This window comes from Myxine glutinosa, chromosome 2 (assembly GCF_964187855.1).
Source record: "Myxine glutinosa chromosome 2, kmMyxGlut1.1, whole genome shotgun sequence".
Taxonomy (NCBI): domain Eukaryota; kingdom Metazoa; phylum Chordata; class Myxini; order Myxiniformes; family Myxinidae; genus Myxine; species Myxine glutinosa.
In genome coordinates this window covers 223,231,010-223,256,013 of record NC_136262.1, presented here as the reverse complement: position 1 = coordinate 223,256,013, position 25,004 = coordinate 223,231,010, and the positions used below count along the sequence as shown (strand labels likewise).

The following is a 25,004-nucleotide window of genomic DNA, read 5'->3' as shown; positions in this document are numbered from 1 at the left end:
GGCGCACGAACCATCTCCATCTGCATCTCTCGGTCAAAGGCTTCCGCCCGCGTTTTTATATCGCGCTTTTAGATCAAGCCGCGGGTTAAGAGGGCACGCCTACCGGGTCGCTCTTCGCAATGCCGATTGGTGGGCACGGGCTCTTCCTGGCTCCGCCTCCCAGTGACGATGGCTGAGCCACGCCTTTCTTTCCCAGGTCGACCGCATGGAACAATGGCGTCTTGTGGAGGGATAACGCCAACAACCACCCGTACCCTTTCGAAGGGAGAATGGGCCTACACCTCTTTAATTGATGCAACGCAATGAACTAGTGGAAACGAAGCCTTATGCTGACATTTACTAAGGACATAACTACTGAGGGGAACTTATGATTTGCTACGTGTGTGCGATGGCCTAACTAAGGACGACCTTTGACCTTTACACTTGGAGGTATTTACAAGGAATATTTACAGCACACAAAAGGGTATATTTTACAGCAAATTACACACAGGGTTCTCAAATCCTCAACACTGCACCCTCATCCTCCAAGGCACGTCCCACGCCTATAAAACTTACTTAGTGTGGCACGTAGGTGTAATTCCCTCTACAATTAACCTGACCCTGAGTGCGACAATTTAAAAACACAATTAAATATGTCCCGCTAATTGCGTTGCACCCTGCCTAACAGTTTCACACCCACAGCTAACCGAATTGCGGAATTAATTCTCAAACTAAACATGAACGGTGGGGGAGCATTATTTACAGTGACGTTATTTTGACTATTTACAAAACTGCAACCCAGGACCTGTGATTTTCCAGGAGAGAAACAAAAAGAAATTCCTGTTGGGAGGGAGGAGACAGCATGCATTGCAGCGACGCACCAGCACCAATAAACACCAAAGCACCAATGACCAAAACCACACCAAAAGCACCATTCGGTGCAACAGTCACCAGTTCATAATAATAACACAAAAAAAAAACAACTGGTGGTGGTCTTCTTCTTCTCTGCTGGGCCGATGATCTTCCTGATGTTTTCTCTACTTGCGGCCTATTTGAAAATAAAAGGGCACCAACGCGTCCACTTTTTATTTAGGGCCACAGGGGCCAACTAAGGGTGGTCCACCTGTTTGGCATAGGTGCCACCTTTACCCTGGGCCGCAAGTAAGATTACCTGGCCACCATGGCCGGTCCCCAGCAGAGGTGCCAGGCCCCAAAACGTGGGGTCCATAAAGTGGTGCTTGGCCGCAGAACGGCGGTCCATAAGTGGTGCATCAATGCAAGCATGCTGGTTGCGGGGGTTCGGGCTCACGGACGCGACCTCCCCGCACGCTCCTCTCAGTGCCCAGAGAGCACAGTCCTCGGGTGGGAGACAGGGGGACAGAAGACAGGTGAGTAATGGGTCAGGGCGCAAGGGTACACATCAAACAAGGTAATGCAGAACGAGGTGCGCACGGAGAGCGAAGTGAGAAAGCTCGTCCCCACCGTACGCCCCCCACATGTGACCTACACTACCGCCCCTTTCCCCTCCCCGTATTTACAAAAACCTACACATTTACAAATTCGTCACTACCGTCACGTCTTCCCCATATCTCCCATATACCAAATTCGTCACCATCCCATTGTCTAAATTTGCCATCACCAATTCATCATCAATCCTATTAAGGAGGGAGAAATGGAACAACCAAGCACAATGTCTCACCCACGTCATGATGCGTCTCACAATCCAAACATTTGCACAAAAAAATAACAACAACAAACCATGGCATGGTGTGGAGCACCGTCATTACCTCAGGTGAGTGGATGTAGATGGTGCAAGGAGATTTCAATCCTAACTATCCTCTTAAATGACATTAACACACTTTACACTACCCGGGGTCTTTCCCTGCCAATCCATTGGCAATCTTACTCTATGCGGTTTTAAGAACCAAATCCCCATTGGCCAAACTGTGGTGCTTCATCAATTTGGGGTCTCACTCCCCCGATTCGACTCCCTGTGCCTTTGCACAATTTCAGGACTGGGTCGTGTGGCTCTCCCAGCAGGTCTACCCACCTGCACACCTCCACCACTGCAGTTGCCCCCGAGCTTACCTGCTCCTTAACCTAACCTATCTACCTGGGGAAGGCCCTCTGGCGCTCTCCCCACTCGGTGCCCTCTCTGGCACTGGGCTACCCGGGTCCGTCCTCCGGATCCTAGGGCCCCATCCACAACTCTAACGGCTCACAGAGACCACCTGCGGCCTCACCTGGCCGACATCCTCACAGTGGCGGAGTGCCCATTTAACTATACACACTAACAGGCCACACGCCCAGCCATTTCCACGTCACTAATGCACCCATCCAAACACCATTCTTCCACCACGCACCACAGATGCCAATATCCAACCACAATTTACCTACTCCCTCTACCTAACTCTTAAACTACCCGCCCCGGGTATTCGTGATAGGGGTCCACTTTTCCCCCATTCACACCTTTGCACCATCCACTCCACTCCACAGTTTCCACCATACTCACTCCACACCATCCATTCCATACTCCATATATTCCACACAACTATTCTCCATACCCCTGTATTTGCACACCTGTGCCATCACACCTGGTGCTTCCTGCACCCTCCTTCCTCCAGGACCATTTGCTCAACACAACACTCAATCACTATTACTCACTCATACACTGCTCCATACACCTGTTCACTTGCACACCTGTTCACTTGCACACCTGTGCAATCACACCTGGTGCCACCTGCACCCTCCTTCCTCCCAGGCTTCTTCAATCATTCCATACAATGCACAACCACAATTGTTCCTCATACACTGCTCCATACACTTCCACGCTCAATACAACTCACAATCACCTCACTCTTTTCACAATACACTTCCGAATACACTTTCAATTCTCAAACACACGGCATCATCTGCTCTACCTGGTGCCCTGCTAACTTGGTGCTCCCCAACTTCCCTTTAAACTAAGCACATCCCACGTCATTAACAACCATTCTAACCTCTCTATGTCCCCGACTACCTGTCCAATGTTGCTACTTAAATCTACAGTTACCTATGGTCATCTCTAGGTCCCTATCATTTTATCCTAACCCTCCCTCGGCGAGCTTACACTGCCAAAAACCCCATAAAACTATAGCTCATGTGCCCCATGTGAGAGATGACAGAGTTGCCATCCCACCACATCAGGCATCTCTCACTACCAATTTCGCCATCAAATTCCAACCAATCATCAAATTTTGCTTTTCAAATTCACTACTGCTACCACCCTCACACGTCTACTCACTTGAGCCTCTAGGTGCGTCAATTCATTTCCAAAGCCCGGCTTCGCGGAGCCGAGCAATGAATGTGGGTGGTTTGTTGCCGGCGGTTGGATTCACCCGGCACTCGGTTCAGGGAAGGAGGTTTTCTCGGGCCGAGATCCCAAAGTCCACCTCGGCGTGGAGCCGTCCGGTCTCCCGCCCGATGGCCCGATGTCACCCTGCCGGAATGCCTCAACCACAAGGGGTCGCCGTACCGACCCTTTCTGCTGGCCCTTGAACCGGGCCGCCCGCTCCGCTTAGCGGAGCACGCACACGACCGTTCGGATCGAGGCCCGGCGTGGATCCCACACGGCGGTTCTTTCAAAACCGCCGCGGTTACGATCCCCGCTGGTTCCCGCTGCACACAAAGCCCGGCACGAACCGAGGGCTCACTTCGGCTAAAGGTCGACCGAACCGCTGCTCCATTCAACGTCGATGCTTCGCTTGCATGCTCACACCCCGCGTTCCGTCCCTTATTCGCACATCCAGGTGTCTCCATACACTCCGTCATTGCACCCTCTTTTACACCCCCCCCAGGTACACTCATTACGCTCTCAGACTTCGTCACACACCTGACCACCGCACACCTTGGCACACACTCGTCGTTCGCACACCTCATCAACACACCTCTTCGCGCCCACTCCTCGGTCACATCCTCTGTGACAACCACGGGTGTGCACTCTTCCGTACACCCAATCACGTGCTTCACTACCAACTCAAGCATGCATTCCCACACGCGCTAGACCATTCCAGGTGCGCATCCTTTCATTCCAGGTGCACATTCTCTCTCGCCTGCCACAACCAACTCGTGCTCCGTGTCACTCTCACTTCTCTCACCACCACACTCGGTCACGCATTCACCCTTACTCTTGACAGCGCACTCTGTTATCATGCACCCATCTGTTACACACCTTTCTCACGCATTCTCTTGCACACACTCTCCCGTTACGTCCTCCGTAACACCCACCACAGGTGTGCACTCTTCCGTTACATCCCCTGTAACACTCCCCATCACGCGCTTCAAGGTGCCCCCCCGCACCTGCGCCACGACCAACTCTCTCTCGACAGCACACTCACTCCTCGGCGCGCACTTTTTCCTCACACACCCCATAGTTGGACATCCTCGCACACCTCCTCCTTCACACTCTGTACCTGTCGCACACCTTACCAGCGGCCTCTCATGAACACCCGGGTCTAAACCAACACCCAAGCTGACTGAACCTCCCCTCACACCATATACATTTCCGAGTATTTCGCCACTCACCTCGATACCTCGTCTCCGCTCCTCCTCCGCCACCTGCAAACTCTTTATTTGGTTAGTAAGCACATCATCACGATTTGAGCACAGACTTTGTACCAATTCCATCACCTCCTCCTTTATCTCTCTCTTAGTTTCCCTCCGTCTCTTCTTAATTTCACTCACCCCCTCTTCCACATCCTCTAATTTTTGCTTCACCTCTTTCATTTCCTGGTGCGCCCCCTCAATTTCGTCCTCTAAGGCCACCTTGATTGTTTCTATGTGCGTCCTCACCTCCCGTTCTTTCGTCTCCATCGCCTCTGTCACCTCGCCCAACCTCTTTGTCAACCCCTCATGTACCATCTGACATTCCCTCTTCGTCGCTACCAGTTCCTTTTTTATTTCTTTCCGCGTCGCCTTTAACCCCCCGATTATCGCAGTGTTCTTCTCCACTTGCTCCACTAATTCCTTTTGTCCCACCGTCAGCTGTTCTACTCCCCTCGTCAGATCCTCTATGCCCCCCTGTAACCTAGCCATACTATTTCTCACCTCTTTCTCCATACGCTCCTCACCTCGCTTTACCTCCTTGCGTACCCCCGCGACCTCCTCGCCCACACCTCGTCTGATCTCCTCCCCCATTTCTCCCATCTCCTTGGTATATGCTGCCCTCATCTGTTCCAAATAATTCCTCTGGGCATCCAATTTGGTTTCTAACCCGATTTTCACCTCCTCTATCTGATCTCCCATTTGTTTAATTTCCCGGGCGGATTGCTCCCCTATTTCCCTCAATTTGCCTTCCATAGTGTTTTCTAACCCCATTAACCCATTCTTCACCTCTTTCATCCCGTTGTCTAACCCCTCAAATTTGTTGTCTAAACCCTCAAATTTATTGTCTAAACCCCCAAATTTAGCTTCGAGCCCCCCCGATTTGATTTCCCATATTACTTAACCCGTCTCTCAATTGCTCACTGGTACCCCTCGCTTCGTCCCTCATTGCTCCCATTTGGCCTCCCAATTGCTCACTATCAGCCCTCAATCCCACAAGTTGGTTTCCCAATTGCTCACTATCAGCCCTCAATCCCACAAGTTGATTTCCCAATTGCTCACTATCAGCCCTCAATCCCACAAGTTGGTTTCCCAATTTCTCCCCCCTTTCTGTTTTCCATTCGTTCCAATTGTTCTCCCATCCCCATTTGCACGGCGGCCTGCAGCTGCGCAATGAGGGCTTGCACGTCTATCCCTCCCACTTGCGCCACGGGCGTGGCTACCGCAGCGCCGCCATTTTGTGCCTCTGCAACCACATGCGTGAGGGCGCCATCTTGTGCACCTGATACCCCCGCAACCACATCCTCATTTCTCTCCTCCTCCCTGGGGTCCTGGGTCGATTCTACCCCCTCTAACTCTACCCCCACCGGCACCTGATCGCCTTGACTATCCATGGCGCGATTTTAAAATTTAGTGGTTATAAAATAAAATTTTGGGCCACTCGTAATTTGAGTGCGTTAAACGCACTTCGGGTCCGAATCTCACTCCTGACACCAATTGTTACGGAACCCAACGTCGGCCTTTCCTCCCCCCCCCCCCCTTATCGAGGGGGGATTAATCCCCTCGTCTATGACGAACCGACATGGTCCTGGGGGTATGACGTCACGCCCGGTCAGCGCTGGGTAGGGTATTAGGCCCACCCGTCCTATGACCTAAATACCAGCGCCTCTCGGTATGCAAGGAAATACACCTGCTCACGGCCGCAGTGTAATGGATTGGTTGCGCCGAGCGAAGTGAACTGCGGCGTGAGCCGTTTATCGAAGGGCGAAACCCGATTCATATGCGTTGGCCGAATCGCGCCACGTACACTCAATTTGGAAATCGCTAAAGCGACCGAATGAGAAAGAAGGAAGGCAAAGGTAAAGAAGAACAGATATTTATTAATTATTTACACAACCCAAAGAAAAGAGAGCAATCAAAGTAATATCTATCTATAATTCCAGTAATCTCTGTGTGTATGTTTGTATGTTTGTATGTTTGTATGTTTGTATGTATGTATGTATGTATGTATGTATGTTTGTCTGTGACCGCTGTTTCTCGACAACCACGGGTCCGATATACTTGAAACTTGCCAGGTATATTGCTGGGGACCCGAGGATGTGCCTTTTCAAGGTTTCATATTAATCGGAGAAGTAGTTACCGAGCTATGTCCAAAAAACGATTCAACCAATCAGAGAGCAGCGAGCTATCACGTGTGCCGAACGTGGCGAACAGACTCTGCCTCGGACGGCACATTTGAGAGCGTATTCATTTATTTCACGTTGGAAAACTATGTTGCCGTTAAACTATGTTTTAAAACTAATTAAAACTAATTTGCGATTCATCGTAACTGCGATTTGCGACCTTCCGGACAGTGAAGACTGCACTTCCGGCAGCCAATCACAGAACGCGTTATTGCGTAGGCGTGGCCGATGTGAGAGCGAGCCGAGCCGACCGCGTGCGCCATTACGGTTCGTAATTCGATTTCTTCCGGAGAAAATAATAATTTCTCGATTTCTTATGCGCATTATTTCTCCCAATTCAGTCAGAGCGAAGGGCGGAAGCGAAGAGCGTTGTTTTTTTTGTTTACGGGCGTACGGGCGTACGGGCGGGGTAGAGCGTACGGGTTGCGTTATTTATTTTTTTTGGCAAGGAACGGGCACCCACGTACGGGCATGCCCTAGTACAGGGAAATGGAAGGAGCAGAAGGACACAGAGCAATTCTAGATTATACTATACAGGCTTAACTTAAAACCCCAAGACAACACAGAGGACGGACAACGAGCAGACTCACATGACTGGGGGGATGAAAGGAATGGCAGATTCGAATCCTGGCAGGACAGGGCCACGGCCCAAAGAGATCGCGGCAGGAAGGTCCGGGGCCAATGGCTCGATGTCGGTTTCCCCGCTCGAGCGTCCACGTGCCGATGCCGCAGAGAAGGCTCAAGAGCAAGGTCAAGAGCAAGGCAGCACAGCGAGGCAGTGAGCGGGCTCAAGCACAGGCGAGGTACAGCAACGGGCAGGGCGCACGAACCATCTCCATCTGCACCTCTCGGTCAAAGGCTTCCGCCCACGTTTTTATATCGCGCTTTTAGATCAAGCTACGGGTTAAGAGGGCACGCCTACCGGGTCGCTCTTCGCAGTGCCGATTGGTGGGCACGGGCTCTTCCTGGCTCTGCCTCCCAGTGACGATGGCCGAGCCACGCCCTTCTTCCCCTGGTCGACCGCATGGAACAATGGCGTCTTGTGGAGGGATAATGCCAACAACCACCCGCACCCTTTCGAAGGGAGAATGGGCCCACGCTTCTTTAATTGATGCAACACAATGAACTAGTGGAAACGAAGCCTTATGCTGACATTTACTAAGGACATAACTACTGAGGGGAACTTATGATTTGCTACGTGTGTGCGATGGCCTAACTAAGGACGACCTTTGACCTTTACACTTGGAGGTATTTACAAGGAATATTTACAGCACACAAAAGGGTATATTTTACAGCAAATTACACACAGGGTTCTCAAATCCTCAACTATATATATATATATATATATATATATATATATATATATATATATTGTTACGGATCCGGGGGATGGCACTCCCGTTAGCAAAGGGGGGGGGGGGGAGGGGTTAATCCCCTTGTCGTGTTAAGCTGGCCGTCTCCGCCGGTCCTGGAGCTATTACGTCACCTCCGGTCAGCGCTGAATAGGGTAGTAGGCCAATTATTCCTTTGACCTAATTACCAGCGCCTTCAGTTAAGCGAGGAAATGAGCCCCGCCCGAGCCGCGGCTGTAATGGAGACGCCGAGCGAAGCGAGCCACGACTCAGGCCGTTAACAAAAGACTAAACCCGATTATAGCGGTTGGCCGAATCGCACCACAGGTACTCAATCGGGAAAGGACTAAAGCGATCGGGGGAAGAAGAAACCAAAGTAAGGAATACCAGATATTTATTAATTATGTCCACCAAAACCAAAGAAGAAACGAAAGGGAATGTACAGTGAAGAGGAAGAAGCAGATACACAGGGCAAGCCTTAAAACAGTCTTATATTATAACCCCGGACAAAGAAACAGACTTACATGACCGGGAATGGCAGGACAGAATGGCTGGAAGGAGGAGAAGGCCAAGGCAGATGGTAGGGCGGTGAGGTCCGGCTCCAGGAGTGGACTCGCGTTGTGGCGGGAAACCCTGGCAGGCAGCGAGCGTGTATCGTGGACGTTACATAAATCGGGGAAACTGGGATACGGCGTACGTAATATGTGGCTCGTGCCAATGCTCTCTTTCTCTCTTTCGAACAAGGCTCGTATCATCAACGGTCCCCTGTGCAGTCCGTTGCCATCAGCAGTTCGTGGCGCAGCTCATACCAAAAGCAGTCCGTGGCGCACTCCCAGCTCCGCTCCAGCTTATCGACCCGAACTCCTTCTCACCTCATCTGATCTCCTTCTCACCTCATCTGATCTCCTTCTCACCTCATCTGATCTCCTTCTCACCTCATCTGATCTCCTTCTCACCTTATCTGCTGAAGCAGTCCCTCGCAGCCGCTTTTATTGTCCGTTGTTGTATCAAGCCGCCGGCTCCGATGATACGCCTACCTGTCGGCTCACCTCGGCGCTGGTTGGCCGGCATGGGCTCGCTGGCTCCACCTCTGATGGTGAGTCGACGTGCCACACCTTGTTCTTGTGGTTCCGCCCCCTTTTTCCTCGGCTTGAGACCGCGTGCGTAATGGTGGCTTGGAGCCAGAAAACAGCCCAAGGCAAACGGCAGCGAACCGCTTTGCGAACCGAATCCTACTGTTACTGCACTTTGACGAGCGGGAGAGATGATTGGGAAAATTGAAAGGGGCCTATCTTATTTGATTAATGCAATGCAGATTCAACTATTGGGAACAGATCCTTAACTGAAACACATAATAATGAAATAACTACAGAGAGGTCCTATGGTTCTCTACATGTTGTACATGGACTAACCAGGGTGCGATCTTTAATAAAGCCAATTAATGGGGATATTTACAGGGGATCATTTATAAGGGAACATTTACTAAAATTTACTAGTGAAGGTTCTAAAAACCGTAACAATATATATACATACACACTACATGACTAAAAGTATGTGGACACCCGAACATCACACACCTCATTCCAAAATCATGGGCATTAATATGGAGTTGGTCCCCCCCCCCCCCCCCCTTTGCTGCCATAACAACTTCCACTCTTCTGGGAAGGCTTTCACTAGATGTTGGAACATTGCTGCAGGGATTTGCTTCCATTCAGTCACAAAAGCATGAGTAAGGTAAGGCATTGATGTTGGGCGATTAGGCCTGGCGTTCCAATTCATCCCAAAGGTGTTCGATGGGGTTGATGCCAGGGCTCTGTGCAGGCCAGTCAAGTTCTTCCACACCGATCTCAACAAACCATTTCTGTATGGACCTCACTTTGTGCATGGGGGCATTGCCATGCTGAAACAGGAAAGGGCCTTCCCCAAACTATTGCCACAAAATTGGAAGCACACAATCATCTAGAATATCATTGTATGCTGTAGCATTAAGATTTGCCTTCACTGGAACCAAGTTCACTGGAACCCGAACCATGAAAAACAGCCCAGTCCATTATTCCTCCTCCACCAAACTTTACAGATGGCACTATGGATTCGAGCAGGTAGCGTTCTCCTGGTATCCGCCAAACCCAGATTCGTCCTTTCGACTGCCAGGTGGTGAAGCGTGATTCATCAAGACAGAGAACGCGTTTCCACTGCTCCAGAGTCCAATAGCGGCGAGCTTTACACCACTCCAGCCGACACTTGGCATTGCACATGGTGATCTCAGGTTCGTGTGCGGCTGCTCAGCCATGGAAACCCATTTCATGAAGCTCTCAATGAACATTTGTTGTGTTGACATTGCTTCCATAAGCAGTTTCGAACTTGGTAGTGAGTGTTGCAACCGAGGACAGATGAATTTTACATGCTACATGCTTCTACACTCAGCTGTCCTGTTCTGTGAGCTTGTGTGGCCTACCACTTCGCGGCTGAGCTGTTAGTGCTCCTAGACGTTTCCACTTCACAACAGCAGCATGTACAGTTGACCGGGGCAGCTTAGCAGGGTAGAAATTTGATGAACTGAGTTGTTGGAAAGGTGGCATCCCATGACGGTGCCACGTTGAAAGTCACTGAGCTCTTCAGTATGGCCCATTCTACTGCCAATGTTTGTCTATGGAGACTGCTTGGCTGTGTTCTTGATTTATATATACCTGTCAGCAATGGGTGTAGCTGAAACAACTGAATCCACCAATTAGAAGGGGTGTGCGCATACTTTTGGTCATGTAGTGTATATATATATATATATATATATATATATATATATATCAGTAACCCAGGGTGGTGTGGTCAGAGGGTCAGAAAGTCAGAGCAGTGACACAGGGAGGTGTGGTGGTCATGGACTTGGCTTTAAACTGCATTGCCTTGGTTCAATTCCTATCCCGATTATCAGCTTCAATTCATAACCATAAGATTCATTCATTCATAAGATTCATTCATAACATTCACTTCAATTCATAAGATTCAATTCATAACCCGATTATCTCTCTGACCATTCTCAGGGAGCCTGCTCAGCGTCGACGAGTCTGGCATTTCACTCAGGCCAACTGGCATGGTCTTCAAGCAGCCATCAATCATCTGGACTGGTCTCCCATCTCTACCACCTCTGACATCAACTCATCCTGGGAATTCTTCCAAAGTAAATTGCTCTCTCTCATGCACAGATTTATCCCATCTAGTCTTCAGTTGTCATACCCTTCCTCCCGTCCATGGTACACGGAATCTTGTGGTGAGGCTGTTGCCCAGAAACAACTTGCCTTCGTCTCCTGGAAAGCAAATCCAACGGAAGGAAATCTCATTTCCTTTCACAAAGCCCGAAACAAGTGTGTGTCCACCCTCAGGAGAGCCAGGAAACAATATCTCTCTGTTCTCAAGACCGAACTCTCTTATCTGTCTCCCTCTTCCAAATCCTGGTGGCGTCTGGTCAAATCTGTTTATGGTGTTTGTTCCCCCTCCATCCCCTCCCTTACCTCAAATGGCTACACAGCTGACTCCGCACATGAAAAAGCTGAATGCCTCAACTCTGTGTTTGCCTCTAAATCTTGTGTCCCAAACCCATCCCTCTCTGTACCCACCATACCCAGTCGTACCCAACTGCTCCTGGACTCCGTGTCCTTTCCTCCTGACAAGGTGGAAAAGTTTCTGTCAACCCTCCACTCTGATTCTGCAACTGGACCTGACGGCATCAGCCCACGTGTCCTAAAATCCTGTTCTGCCGCTCTTTCACTCCCTCTCTCTGTTCTCTTCACCCTCTCTTTTGCTCAAGGTCAACTGCCATCTGCTTGGAAATCAGCCAACATCACCGCTTTGCACAAAAAAGGTGCAAAAACAGATCCTAGCAACTACAGACCAATCAGCCTTCTCCCAATTATCAGCAAAGTCATGGAATCCACCATTGCTTCAGATATGAAATCTTTCCTCTTCTCCAATGGCTTGATCTCTGATCATCAATTTGGTTTCAGACCAGGTCACTCTACTCTGGACATGCTGCTTCTGCTGTCTCAACAATGGATGGAGGTCCTCAATGCCAAACAGGAAATTAGATATGTCTCACTCTACATATCACATGCCTTCGATACGGTCTGGCACCCCGCTCTGCTCACCAAACCCTCCTCCTTTGGTATCCATGGAAATCTCCACGCATGGCTGGCGGACTTCCTGTCTAGTCGTAGTCAACGTGTGGCCCTGAATGGGTTTCTCTCATCTCCTCTTCCTGTTCAGGCTGGAGTTCCCCTAGGCAGTGTTCTGTGCCCTGTGCTTTTTCTGGTCTTCATCAATGATCTCTCTGACTCTCTTGAAAATCATCTCTATCTCTTTGCTGATGACTCCACTCTCTGCCGCTCCATTCCTCATCCCTCAGATCGGCAGTCTGCAGCCTCCTCACTCTCTGCAGACCTGGACAAAATCACAGACTGGGTAAACAAGTGGAACATGTCTTTCAATCCTGACAAATCTCACACTCTTACGATGTCTCTCCGAAAAGACCGACTGGAAAACCCTCCCATCCACTTTCTGAATAATCCTCTCCAAGAAGTTCTGTCACTCAAGCTTTTGGGTCTCACTATTTGCCATGATCTTTCCTGGGAAAACCACATTTCAAATCTGGCCTCCAAAGCCAGTCGCCGACTGGGCATCCTCCGTCGTGCGAAGTCCTTCCTTGGCACACCTGAGCTCCTCACCACATACAAGGCTTTCATCCGCAGCTCAATGGAGTACTGCTCTCCCCTCTGGGCTGGTGCTCCTGCCTCACATCTAGCTCGTCTTCACGCTGTTGAAACCAAAGCGTTCAGAATCATTGGAATCTCCCGCGATGACGCTATCTCCGAGGGCCTTTCACTTAATCACCGCAGGCAGGTTGGTGGTCTTTCCGTCTTCTACCGACTCTTCTCCGGCCTTGCTCCCCCAGCTCTCTCTGGGCTCTGTCCCCCAAATATTCCTGCAGGTCGCACAACATCTGCCTGCAACCCTCTTATGGTTAAACTGCCAAAATCAAGACTCTGTGCTCACCTTCACTCTTTCATTCCTCTTTTCTCCTGCCTCTGGAACAAACTCCCTCACTCTCTTCAATCTCACTCCTCCCTCCAGGTCTTTAAAACGGCTGTTCACCACCATCTCTTATCTTCCCCAATCCAAAACCTTGATCTTTTCTACCCCCGCTAATTTCACCCCAAATCTACTTTTTTGAGGTGACTTTTGACTACTTTCCTGGAAGTCCTTGGTGTCCTTGCGTTTTATACCTATCCTGCCTCCCCCCAGGCCCTCTCCCTCCAAAAACATCTCCCGGTGTCCCTGCTCTCAAATGTTGTGTTTGTGTGCTTCCTCCCCTTCTCTCCCCATCTTGTCGACCGCTCCCCTTTTTATATACTTTGTTTGCTTGTTTGTTTGATTTGTTTGTTTGATAAATGTTAGCTCTTTCACGAGCTTCGACTCTTTATACAAAAAAAAAGAAAAAAAGAAAAAAAAAAGCTGTTGGATTGGCGTTTCGCAAGGCATGGCTTTGCATGACAAAATGCGCCGTCCCTCGAATGAGACCTTAAGCTGGCTGTTCTTTCTGTGAGCATTATCTACTATAAATGGATGAGGTGTGTGTGTGTTTGTTTGTGTGTGAGGCATACCTTTTTGTCTATTAATTACGTACATCTATTAATTAATTACGTACTATTGAAATGTACCTTTTAACTCTTTAGACTGCTGAGTCCCCTTCGACCTTTGAAGACCCTTTAAGACCCCTAAGATCCTTAAGACCTCAAAGACCCAAAAGTCCATGAGGACTCAAAATACCCTGAAGACCCAAAAATCCCCAGAGGACCAAAAAGAATCTGAAGACCCAAAAGTCCCCGAGCACCCAAAAGACTCCAAGGACACAAAAGACCTCAGCGACCCAAAAGATCCAGGGAATCCAAAAGTCTCTGAAGATCCAAAAGACCCCTGAGTCTAGCAGGCAGGTATGCTACAAGGTGGTGAAAGAGCAATGAAAATTTGGTCCAAAGGACCAACGGGTCCCCTAGTCTTGTAAATGTGGAAGAAGAGTAGGCGAGATACCGCTGTCATCGGGACAAATTCCTGCTCTCACATACAGGGGGCACTGCATCAGTGACACAGCTGTGCTCCCTATCAATGATGCTACAAATAGCCAGGTGCTTGATGTGAGAGAAGTTTGAGGCAATATATCCATCTTATAAGTATGAGGACAAATTTCATTGAACCTATCTGTGGTCCTTTTGATTATGACTCTGCTTTTGATTATGAAAATAACATTTTTACTTTTTCAGCCACAATTAATTTTGTCTGATTCTGTGATATTTGTGTTGAAACCTTTTGTTTCTTCGTGGAAGGCAGACAGACATGGATACAAATCACAAGGTGCGTTTGGCTATTGGAAATGGAATGCGGCAGGATGTCTGGCACAATTTCCTCTCTCGCTTTGGACCCTTTATACGCATCTCTGAGTTTTATGGAGCGACCGAGGGAAACATCGCTTTCATCAACTACATGGGCCATGTTGGAGCAGTTGGTCGTACAAGCTTTCTGCTGAAAGTAAGCAACATTTCTCTTTCGTCTCTTAAAAAGAGTGGCTGGTGTCCATTATGTCACAAAAACTCCATGTGATCTTTTACATAAATTAATCCCTCATGTATCACTCACATGGCCGTTGATGTGAGTGATCTTCACATGATCCTCTTCCTCTGCAAGACTTTTTTAAAAGTTTTTTTTAAAACTTTTTAAAACTATTTTTTTGTCTTATTAAAAAAAATAATTCAATGTTCCCTTTGCCAAGTGTGATTTTGCTACAGGTGGTGTGTGGGGCTAAAATAATTGAAAATAGGGGAATCATTGGGGAGTTTAATCTGTGAATATCCGCAGGTAAATTGTCTGGAGATCTAAGAAAGGGAATTAAAGTTTGCTTTTTGCCATTCTTTGAAAATGAAAGGTTTTTATTTTAGTGAAAGTATTATTTTCCCTTTTGCTTTCATTCCAAAAGTTGCCTATATTTATTTTCTAATCTTCTCTAATCCAGCCTTGCCCCAATCCTCAAGCACTCAACCCAAGTGGGGAGGTGGAGATGGGATGATGAGAGGGGGAGAGAGACAAGAGGGAAAGGGCCGGTCCATGGGGGACTGATCAGAACTCTGACCATGACCGCGCTGCCCTGATGAATGTGGGCAGCTGGGATAGAATGGGGGAAGATTTGGCCGCCGACTTGTGTTGGGGGGTACAACCACCATGAAGAGGCGTCCCCGAACGTTTGGGATTGTAAATGAGAACCAGAAATTTGTATTCCTCCTCCCCAAAAATTATCATGTGGTATGTAGCCCGTTACTTTTAAAGATCCCATTTATAAAGATGACAGCCCCAGTTTATCATTTAGAAACAAATGGGTTTTTAAAGGGCTAAATTCATTAAACTTTGCTAAAGGTACAACGACATCATGATGCCTGTTTCACCTTGAAGACCTGAGCTTTAACCAAAAGTTATATTTTTAATGGAATCATCAAAAACATCTTTATTCATCTTCTTCTTTTCACCAGATTTTAACCTCTGGGGGCGTCGCAGTATCTGCCTGGAAAAGGGTCTTTAACAAGCCAAGGGGATACAGTAATGGTGAACAGCAATGAGTGGACTAGCCTCAAATGTAGACCAGACCAAGTGGACCAGACAGATTAATCCACCCTGAAGGCCATAATGAACCTTCTTACCAACAATCCAATCATGACGTAGCAATTCACGTGACAAGTGCTCGATTTCCTAAAGAGTGGAATCCAAATTATAGATAGGCCTACCGCTGCCTTCAGCTGGATTTGAACCAACAAATTATAGGATTCTTGTCCAGTGTTTTCATCAATAGGGCAAAATCAATAGAGCACTGTACTCAAAAGATGCAAAAAATGACAAAACGCCAGAATTCTCGACCCATCCATTTTCTGTAAAGCTTCTGCATTGTCACAGCCACCATGTTCTTCTTTTAAAACTCAGATTATAACTCAGCTGATGCAATTCCACAAATCAATAGCTGTTCAGGTAGTGCAGAAGTATTGGTGTCTCTTCCCTGCTACAGCTACATCTTTAGTTGAAGTACGTACATTGAGAAGTAAAAAGGAAAATCACACAGGAAACAACATTATTTTATGGAACCACATAAAAATCCTGTGGCTTTTAATGTGTATTTTCATGAATGGAACTTCACATAGGAGAACTTCATCTTTTTACATCCTTTTTATTACAGAAGTTGTATCCATTCGAACTGATAAAGTATGACACTGAAACAGAAGAACCTAAAAGGGATGAGCTGGGCTGGTGCATTAAGGTGAACAAAGGTAAGTGCCTTCCACTGGAGAGGACTTTCTCTGGATATGGGACAATAAAGATTACTCTGGGTATGGGACAACATTATACGTTGCGCCACTCTCTTTTCAAGGCTAGTTTATATTTGTTAGTGCTTTCCTCCAAAGCTCTCCTGACCAGGCTTCTATATGTAGTGGAAGTTGTGTCACCGGATCAATATGGGGTTATTTAGACGTTAGTAAACATTAAGAAGATTGATGTTTAGCCACAGCAAAATTTAACCTGGGAGTGCAACACGGCAATGTTGGGCCAAATGGCCTGGTTGAATATTCTTATTGTGACATTGACCTTCCTCATGTGAAACTAATGTTGTAGCGCCAGGGGTATGGCACTGGATAGAAATGAAAGAAAATACTACACACACACACACACACACACACACGCACACACACACACAACAGACACACACATACACATGTTGGCAGTGAGGGAGAGGCCATGCGCTTTGCTGCGTCCCTCTTGTCAGGGAAGATGGGAACGAAGATCACACCGAATACAACCGCTTTGATGTTTTATAGGGCAAAGCCGTCTAGAACAGTATTTGTGCGCATATATGTATGTATGTACATCCCCTCAAACGTATACCAATCAGAGCTGAGGATCTGGTCACATGACAGGGTGATGTGATGACGTCTGATGTCATTACGGCGTAAGGCTGGCTGACTCTCCACACTCCGCCATTTTGTTTTATATGCCGTTCATGTCGAACATATCGTTGAACCTGTCATATATCACAATCGCCGTGCTCTACCTTCACGTTTTTCATTCAGTGTGACACACAAACAAACCGATTGTTAAAATGACCATGAAATATCGAAAGCATCGGCGTTACGGCTCTTACAACAAAACGGTACATACCATTACCCAACCCTTGTGGGGTATAAATCTAGATTACAGGAGATCCTCCCTCGGTTCTGTAAGTAAAAGTTAACCATGTGTGTTTGTGGTTTATAATATTTTACAAGTCCGGCTACGCCGCTGTTAGACTTTCGGTCTTGTTTTTATTTGCACCCAGGGGAAGATGGTCTTTTGATTGCTCCCGTGACTATGCTCAGCAAGTTCTCTGGCTATGCTGGAGACCCTGAACTCACAAAGAAGAAGCTTCTTTGTGATGTTTTTAAAAAGGGCGATGTGTACTTCAACTCAGGGGACTTGTTGATGCAAGATGAAGAAAATTTTCTTTACTTCGTTGATCGTGTTGGAGACACTTTCAGGTAAATCGCAAAGCCGGATCAGCCATTTTGATTTCCTGTATGTAGCGCATGGAGGAGCTTATGAAATGGTTTATGAAACATGGAGTTGCTTTCACCAAATTAAAAATAGACGGGGTTGGCAGGATAGCCACAATTTGGGCACACTCTCCTCTGAGCTGTTTAGCCTGGGTTTTCATCTCGGCCAATAATAAGTAGATATCGATGATCACAAAGTGATTGCCAAGCCCTTAGCCGAATTACCATTCGCTTACCCTTAGCGATGGCCCACGACTTACCTTTGGCCCATGATCCAATAATGGCCATATATTTTTCAGACTACCATGTGACCTTGACCTTCAACATGAGGGATAGAATGTGAATTAAGAAAATGTGTCCCCATCTAAAAGTCTTCGATAAAACTCAACTTCATGAAAATCGGAGAAAAATTATTCATGTTATGATCGAAAAGATGTTTTTTGTTAATTAGGTCATAATCCGACAAAATAGGTCAAGCACAATAAAACAAATATCAGGTGCACAACTTCTGTGCAGGTCTACTATTATGCTGCAAGAACATCTTGGAAGGCCAAGCAGTCTTTGAGATTTCGCATTGGCCAAGTTGAGCGGTGACAAAAAACGTGTTTCTTTTTCAGACCGCCATTTGACCTTGACCTTTAACTTGGAGGGCTATGATGTAAATTAAGCGTAAATGCGCCTTGCTATAGGTTATAGAAAGGGAAATTTAGTTCCGATCCGACAAACCTTAGTCGAGATAGGGTGAAAAATGTTTGAATGTCTAGATAATTGAGTCATGACCTTAAAAAAGGTCATGGTAAAATTTTTTATCTCAACCTCGCAAACCTTTTATTCCCATTATTGATGCAAATTTTCATTCCGAAAGTCACAGCCGGATTTCAGATACATCGTGGAATTTGCCAGGAAAGGGAAAATAAACCTAAATTGTGATTTAGTACAGCTAGTGGTGTAAGACCTTGATAACCCAGAGGGGTATGATGTAAATCAGGATGAAATGCGGCTTGCTCTCGGATATCTGGAGAGGGCGATTTTGTTCCTATAGGACAAAAATTATTCGAGTTATGCTGGAAAATGTTAAAATGCCTATAGTTTGGTCATGACCTTAAAATTAGGTCAAGGTTAAAAAATTATGTGAACACCGCATACTTTTTATTCCCATTCTTGATGCACAATTTCAATCCAAAAGTCCTCGGACATTGGTAGAAAAGCAAATGGAGAAAACCCTAAATGGTGGTTTCATACTCCAAGTGGTGTAAGACCTTGACCTTTAACCCTAAGGGGTATGATGTAAATCGAGATTAAATGCACCTGCCCGAAACTATCTAGTGAGGGCAATTTCGTTCTGATCAGACAAACTTTCATTGAATCACGGTGAAAAATGTTAAAATGACTATAATTATGCCATGGTCTTAAGAATTTGTTAGGGTAAAATAAATTAGGTCAACCCCACAGACTTTCAATTCACATTATTGATGCAAAATTTCATTCTGAAAGTCCCAGCCGGCTCTTGAGATACAGCTCGGAAATTGATAGTTTGGAAATTTCTAATTGGAAGTTTGGAACTCTTGGAGGTCGAAGAAACTCTGGGGTACCATTAGAAATTGGGGACGCTAAATGTAGAAAGAAACCCCACAACAGCAATGTGTGGGGCAATGTACCACAGTATTTTAGTCTTCGTGAATGAATAATGCAAGGATGAAAAACACTTGTGTACAGGGATTCAAACAAAAATGTACATTTTATTTTAATTTGGGCAGAAAAATGATGTTACTCCTAGTGTTGCCTGGGGTTGGCTTAACGGTTAAGGTGGCCAGCTTAAGATCTTAGGGTTCTTGCGTTCAAGCCCCTGTTGTGCCGTTGAAATAACACCAGGTGGGTTGACCTACCGAGGTCGGCAAAATGAGTACCAGCTTGCTGGGATGAACGAGCCATTTGAGTATCCTGCGTTGGAGTGGCGACCCAACCAGGATTGTGCCCAACAGCCAATGAAACTGCTTCAGCAGCTCCTATACGCTTCACGGTGTGAAAGGAATGCTTAGATAATGATATTTTTTAGATGGTGTCCTTCATTTTTTAAAACCTGGTCAATACGAATGAACGAATAAAAAATGTTTTTGTGTTGTTGCTTTTCTTTTTTACCAGCTGGATTATTTTATTCCCTTCCACTTTGACTTCATTGCTTTTTACACGTTTTACACTGATGTGTAAATTTACACTGATTAAAATTTACAACTCGAAATGTAAATTAACAAAATAATACAAACTGGAAATCTAACAAAAAATTTATTTATTTTATCTTTATATTAAAAATTACAAAAATTAAAAATTACAAAATTACAAATTACAAAATTAATGAAAAATTAAAATAGAAAATTACAAAATTACAAAATTAATTAAAAATTAAAATTAAAAATTAAAAATTAAAAATTACAAATTACAAAAAAAATTGTAATTTTTTATATATATATAAATTTATTGAAATTTAACAAATTTACAACTGCAAATTTACACTCGGAGTGATTCGCAGATATTGGAATTTTACTTTTGCTTTCAACTTCATTTGAAGTCATACGGAAACTTACAGTCGCAGCATTTTTTTTGAAACCAAAGTTTGGCATTCGGCGTCTGTCATTGCTTTTATTCACTGCCGAATGCTGATGATCTCAGGATGCTTTGGCACAAGTAGGTTGCTGTGTAGCACGTGACTGTCTTTAGGGTCAGGAATCTCACTCATATTCATGCCATCTGCACTTGGCAAGAGACAGCGAATGTGGTTTTGCGAATGGTAACTCCAGCTAATCACGTGATTCTTCAACGAGATTGAATTCCCTTTCATTGGGTGAAGTAATTCATTCAAAATCCAAGTGTACATCCTGAAAATCATGTGATGTATAAGCACCAAATGTTGGCAGCCACCGGTCACAGAAGTTTTCTATTGCTCTGATATACCTTAGCACGTATAATGAGTTCAACACGTTGTTGTGCCCAGGTGGAAAGGTGAGAACGTGGCCACGACTGAGGTTGAAGAGACCCTCGAAGCTTTGGATTTTATTCAGGAGGCGAATGTTTATGGAGTCAACGTGCCAGGTGAAGACAATTATGTTTGGAGTGATTAATGGATTGTATTACCCTGCGTATAATGACAACACTATATAGACTTGGACATGGAGGAAGTGCCATTGTTTTAGCACAAATGCATCCAAATTGACTACGTTTTCAGCTTTATGTGTACTGTATTATTGTCTTACCCATAAAGTGGGATTTTTATTGTATGCATGGTTGAGGCTCATGGAAGAGCTTGAGCAGAATGGATGGGAACACAATGGAAAGTGAAAAACAACAACGGTAGAGTAGAAGTGAGAGTGAGATCATGGGATGGGGAGAACTCTTTCCTTAGCTGTATGATCCTTCTTATATAGCATTTACCCCCTCTAAATCCCTAGCCCGACTCCCATTCAACCCCCCATCCCAAAATACTCAGAAGCACATGGCATGGACTGCCTATGTATGGCCCCAATGAATGTTCCTGAATTCCACAATCCGGTAAATGTTGTAATGCCACATGAGGAGCACACTATTGTCAATGTCAAAGTTGAGCGTTTGCTTCATGACAAGTTGATTGGCTGGATGTGCCTTGTGTTCCCCGGAGGCAAACACCGCTACTTGGTAGATTTACTCCATGGGCGATTAATGGTGCTTTTTACAGGTGGTGATTTTGTTGTTGAAGGTAGACCTGATATTGTTTTTATGGTCACCTTTGCCAGCTAAGCCACTCCCACAAGAAAATACTGGGCAGAATGGGATACGTATATACATATATATACGTATATATATACATATATACATATATATATACATATATATACATATATATATATATACATATATATATACATATATATATATATATATATATATATATATATATATATATATATATATATATACATACAAACATACATACATATATATATATTGTTACAGACGCGGCTTTTAGATGTTATATTGACCGAGCGGTGGTGTATTTAACCGCGTCCGAACAGTTACTCCCCGATTAAAACCCGATTTCACCCGACGTTGACCAGATCGCCCCACGGATATTCAATCGGGAAATCTCTAAAGCGATCGCAAGAGAATGAAAAAGAAGAAGAAGAATACGGAGGAAGAACAGATTTATTATACACACACAAGCAAAGGATGGAAGAAACAGTGACACAGCGAATCCTTAACTTACACTATTCGTTTTTACTTAGCCCCAAGACAAACGAGCAGGACAGGACGTTCACACTTACTCAGGGGATAATGCAGGCAGGTAAGGACTAAGGCTTGAGATGGAGGCAAGGTCGGGAGGCCGCCGGTCGCAATTCCTCGCGGTTTTGGCGGGAAACCCTCCGTCGCGTATCCACTGCGGGAGACGCCACGCGCTGGTTCGGCACACCTGCTCCTCTTCTTGGGGCGGGGCCGTCTCCCTCCTTTCAGCGCGTCTCTCCAAAGCTGGTCTCCTTGCCGAGTACCTCTCCTCTTTGGCTTGGAGCGTTTCGCATCTCACCGCCTCTCTTTGGTGCAGCCTCGTTGCTCCTCTCCAGCTCATCTCCCAAAGCAGTCCCCTGCAGGCGCTTTTATCACCTCGGGCGAAATCAAGCCGCCGACTCCGAGGGCACGCCTACCGGGTCACTCACCGCGGTGTTGATTGGCTGTTAGGGCCGGTTCACTCCTTCCCTCTTCTGACGAGGTGGAGACACGCCTTTCTTCTCCAACCTTACCTCGTGGCCAATGGTGGTTGAAGAGAAAAACCGACCAAAATGCGGAAGGCAAATGGAAGGGAGGTTTTGGGGAAATTGGAAGGGCCTACGCTTATTTTGTTTGATACAATGCAAAGTCAATCTAGTGGGAAAACACATACTTAGCCTACATGGAATAAGGAAATACACTATTTAAAAGATATATCGTGACCTGCGTGTATATTCCATGCAATTAACTAGGACGCTGACTGCGACCATTATTTACATTAACAGGGTGGTACCGTACGTTTGTAACGTTCACATTGTAACGTTTTCACATTCGTTACACTTCCTCAAATTCGTTACACACTTCCCAAAATCGTTACACACTTCTCAAAATCGTTACACTGCACCCCCCTTTCTTCAGGTCCGTCCTCGGACCTATTAAACTTTAACTTAGTGTGGCACGTAGGTGTAATTCCCTCTACAATTAACCTGACCCTGAGTGTGACAATTTTAAAACACAAATAAGTATGTCCCCCTATTGCATTGCATCCTGTCTAACAGACTCAAGCCCACAGCTAACCGAATTACGGGATTATTCTCAAACTATACATTTACGGTGGGGAGCATTATTTACAATGACGTGATTTCTTATTTACAACGCAACCCAGGACCTGTGTTTTTCTTTTTTTTTTTCTTTTTAGGGAACAAGAAAAAGAAATTCCTGTTGGGAGGGAGGAGACAGCACGCATTGCATCGATGCACCAGTACCAGTACCACCAAAGCACCCAAAAGCACCAACCACCACAAAGCACCCAAAAGCACCATCCAGTGCGCAGTCACCATGGCTCATAATAAACACAACAAAAGAACCGGTGGTGGTCTTCTCTTTCTCTGCTGGGCCGATGTTCTTCCCGACGTCTTCAGGCTTCATGCGGCCTAGTTGGAAATAATAAAAAGCACAACTTGTGTCCATTTTTATTTAGGGCCTCAGGGGCCAACTAAGGGTGGTCCACCTGTTTGGCATAGGTGCCACCTTACCGAGGTCCGCAAGCAAGATTCCCTGGCCACTATGGCCGGTCTCCAACAGAGGTGCCCTGCCCCAGAACCTGGGGTCCATCAAGTGGTACATGGCCGCAGAACAGCGGTCCATACAGTGGTACATCAACGCAATGCATGCTGGTTCTGGGAATCTCGGGCGCACAATGGCCACCTCACGCACGCTCCCATCGGCACCCAATGGCGCACAGGTCATGTGGGAGACAAAAGAAAGACAATTGAGCGAGGGGTAAGGTCACAAGGGTACACGTCAATAAGGCAATGCAAGGTGAAATGCGTACGGAGGCCGAAGTGAGAAAGCTCGTCCCTACCGTACGTCACCCCCCTGTCACCTACCCTACCCTTGTTCTCACCCCATATGTACAAAAATCTACACATTTACAAATTCGTCACTACGGTCACGTCTTCCCCATATTTCCCCTATACCAAATTCGTCTCCACAATCCCTTTACTTCAAAATTTGCCATCACCAATTCATCATCAATCCTCATAAGGAGGGAGAGATGGAATTACGCACAATGTCACACCCACGTCATGATGCGTCTCACAATCCAAACATTTGCATCATAAAAAATAATCAAAACATGGCATGGTGTGGAGTACCTGTCACCTCAGGTGAGTGGATGCAGATGGTGCGAGGAGATCCTTCATCCTAACTATCCTCTAAATGACTTTAACACACTTTACACTACCCGGGGTCTTTCCCTGCCAATCCATTGGCCACTTACACTATGGGTTCTAAAAACCAACTTCCCATTGACCAAACTGTGGTGCTTCTCAATTTGGGGTCTCACTCCCCCGATTCATCTCCCGGTGCCCTCGCACAATTTCTGGGCTGCGACGTGTAGCTCTCCCAACAGGTCTACCCACCTGCACACCTCCACCACTGTAGTTGCCACCCGAGCTTACCTAGCTCCTCACCCTAACCTATCTAACTGGGGGCAGCCCCTCTCCTGGCTCTGTCACCCCATGGTGCCCTCTGGCACTGGGCTACCCGGGTCCGTCCTCCGGATCCTCGGGCCCCATCCACAACAACTACTACCGGCTCCCAGAGCCCACCTGCGGCCTCGCCTGGCCGACATCCTTACAGTGGTGGAGTGCCCAAACCAACTACACACACTAACAGGCTACACGCCCAGCCATTTCCACAACACCAACGCACCCATCCACATACCATTCTGTCACCCGCACCACAGATGCCAATATCCAACCACAATTTACCTGTACCCTCTACCTAACACTTACACTACCCGCCCCGGGTATCCGTGATGGGGGTCCACTCTTCCCCCATTCACACCTTCGCACCATCCACTCCACTCCACAATTTCCACCATACCCACTCCACGACCATCCATTGGCCAATACTCCATACCATTTATTCCATACACCTGTCCTCCATTCACCTGTCGTTGCACACCTGTGCAATCTCACCTGGTGCCACCTGCACCCTCCTCCTCTTTCTGGACCAGTTGGTCAACGCAACACACATCACCATCACTCACTCATACACTGCTCCACACA

At 46.6% G+C, this 25,004-nt stretch overlaps 1 protein-coding gene across 1 annotated transcript in view; it reads left to right on the top strand.

Moving 5' to 3' along the window:
- LOC137420803 (long-chain fatty acid transport protein 2) overlaps positions 1–25,004 on the top strand; it is an 88,905-nt gene that overhangs the window by 45,167 nt on the left and 18,734 nt on the right. The window contains exons 5-8 of the mRNA XM_068106192.2: positions 14,468–14,665; positions 16,353–16,443; positions 17,487–17,685; positions 20,690–20,787. Of these exons, the coding sequence (XP_067962293.2) occupies positions 14,468–14,665; positions 16,353–16,443; positions 17,487–17,685; positions 20,690–20,787 (586 nt within the window). The remainder of the gene's footprint in view (positions 1–14,467; positions 14,666–16,352; positions 16,444–17,486; positions 17,686–20,689; positions 20,788–25,004) is intronic.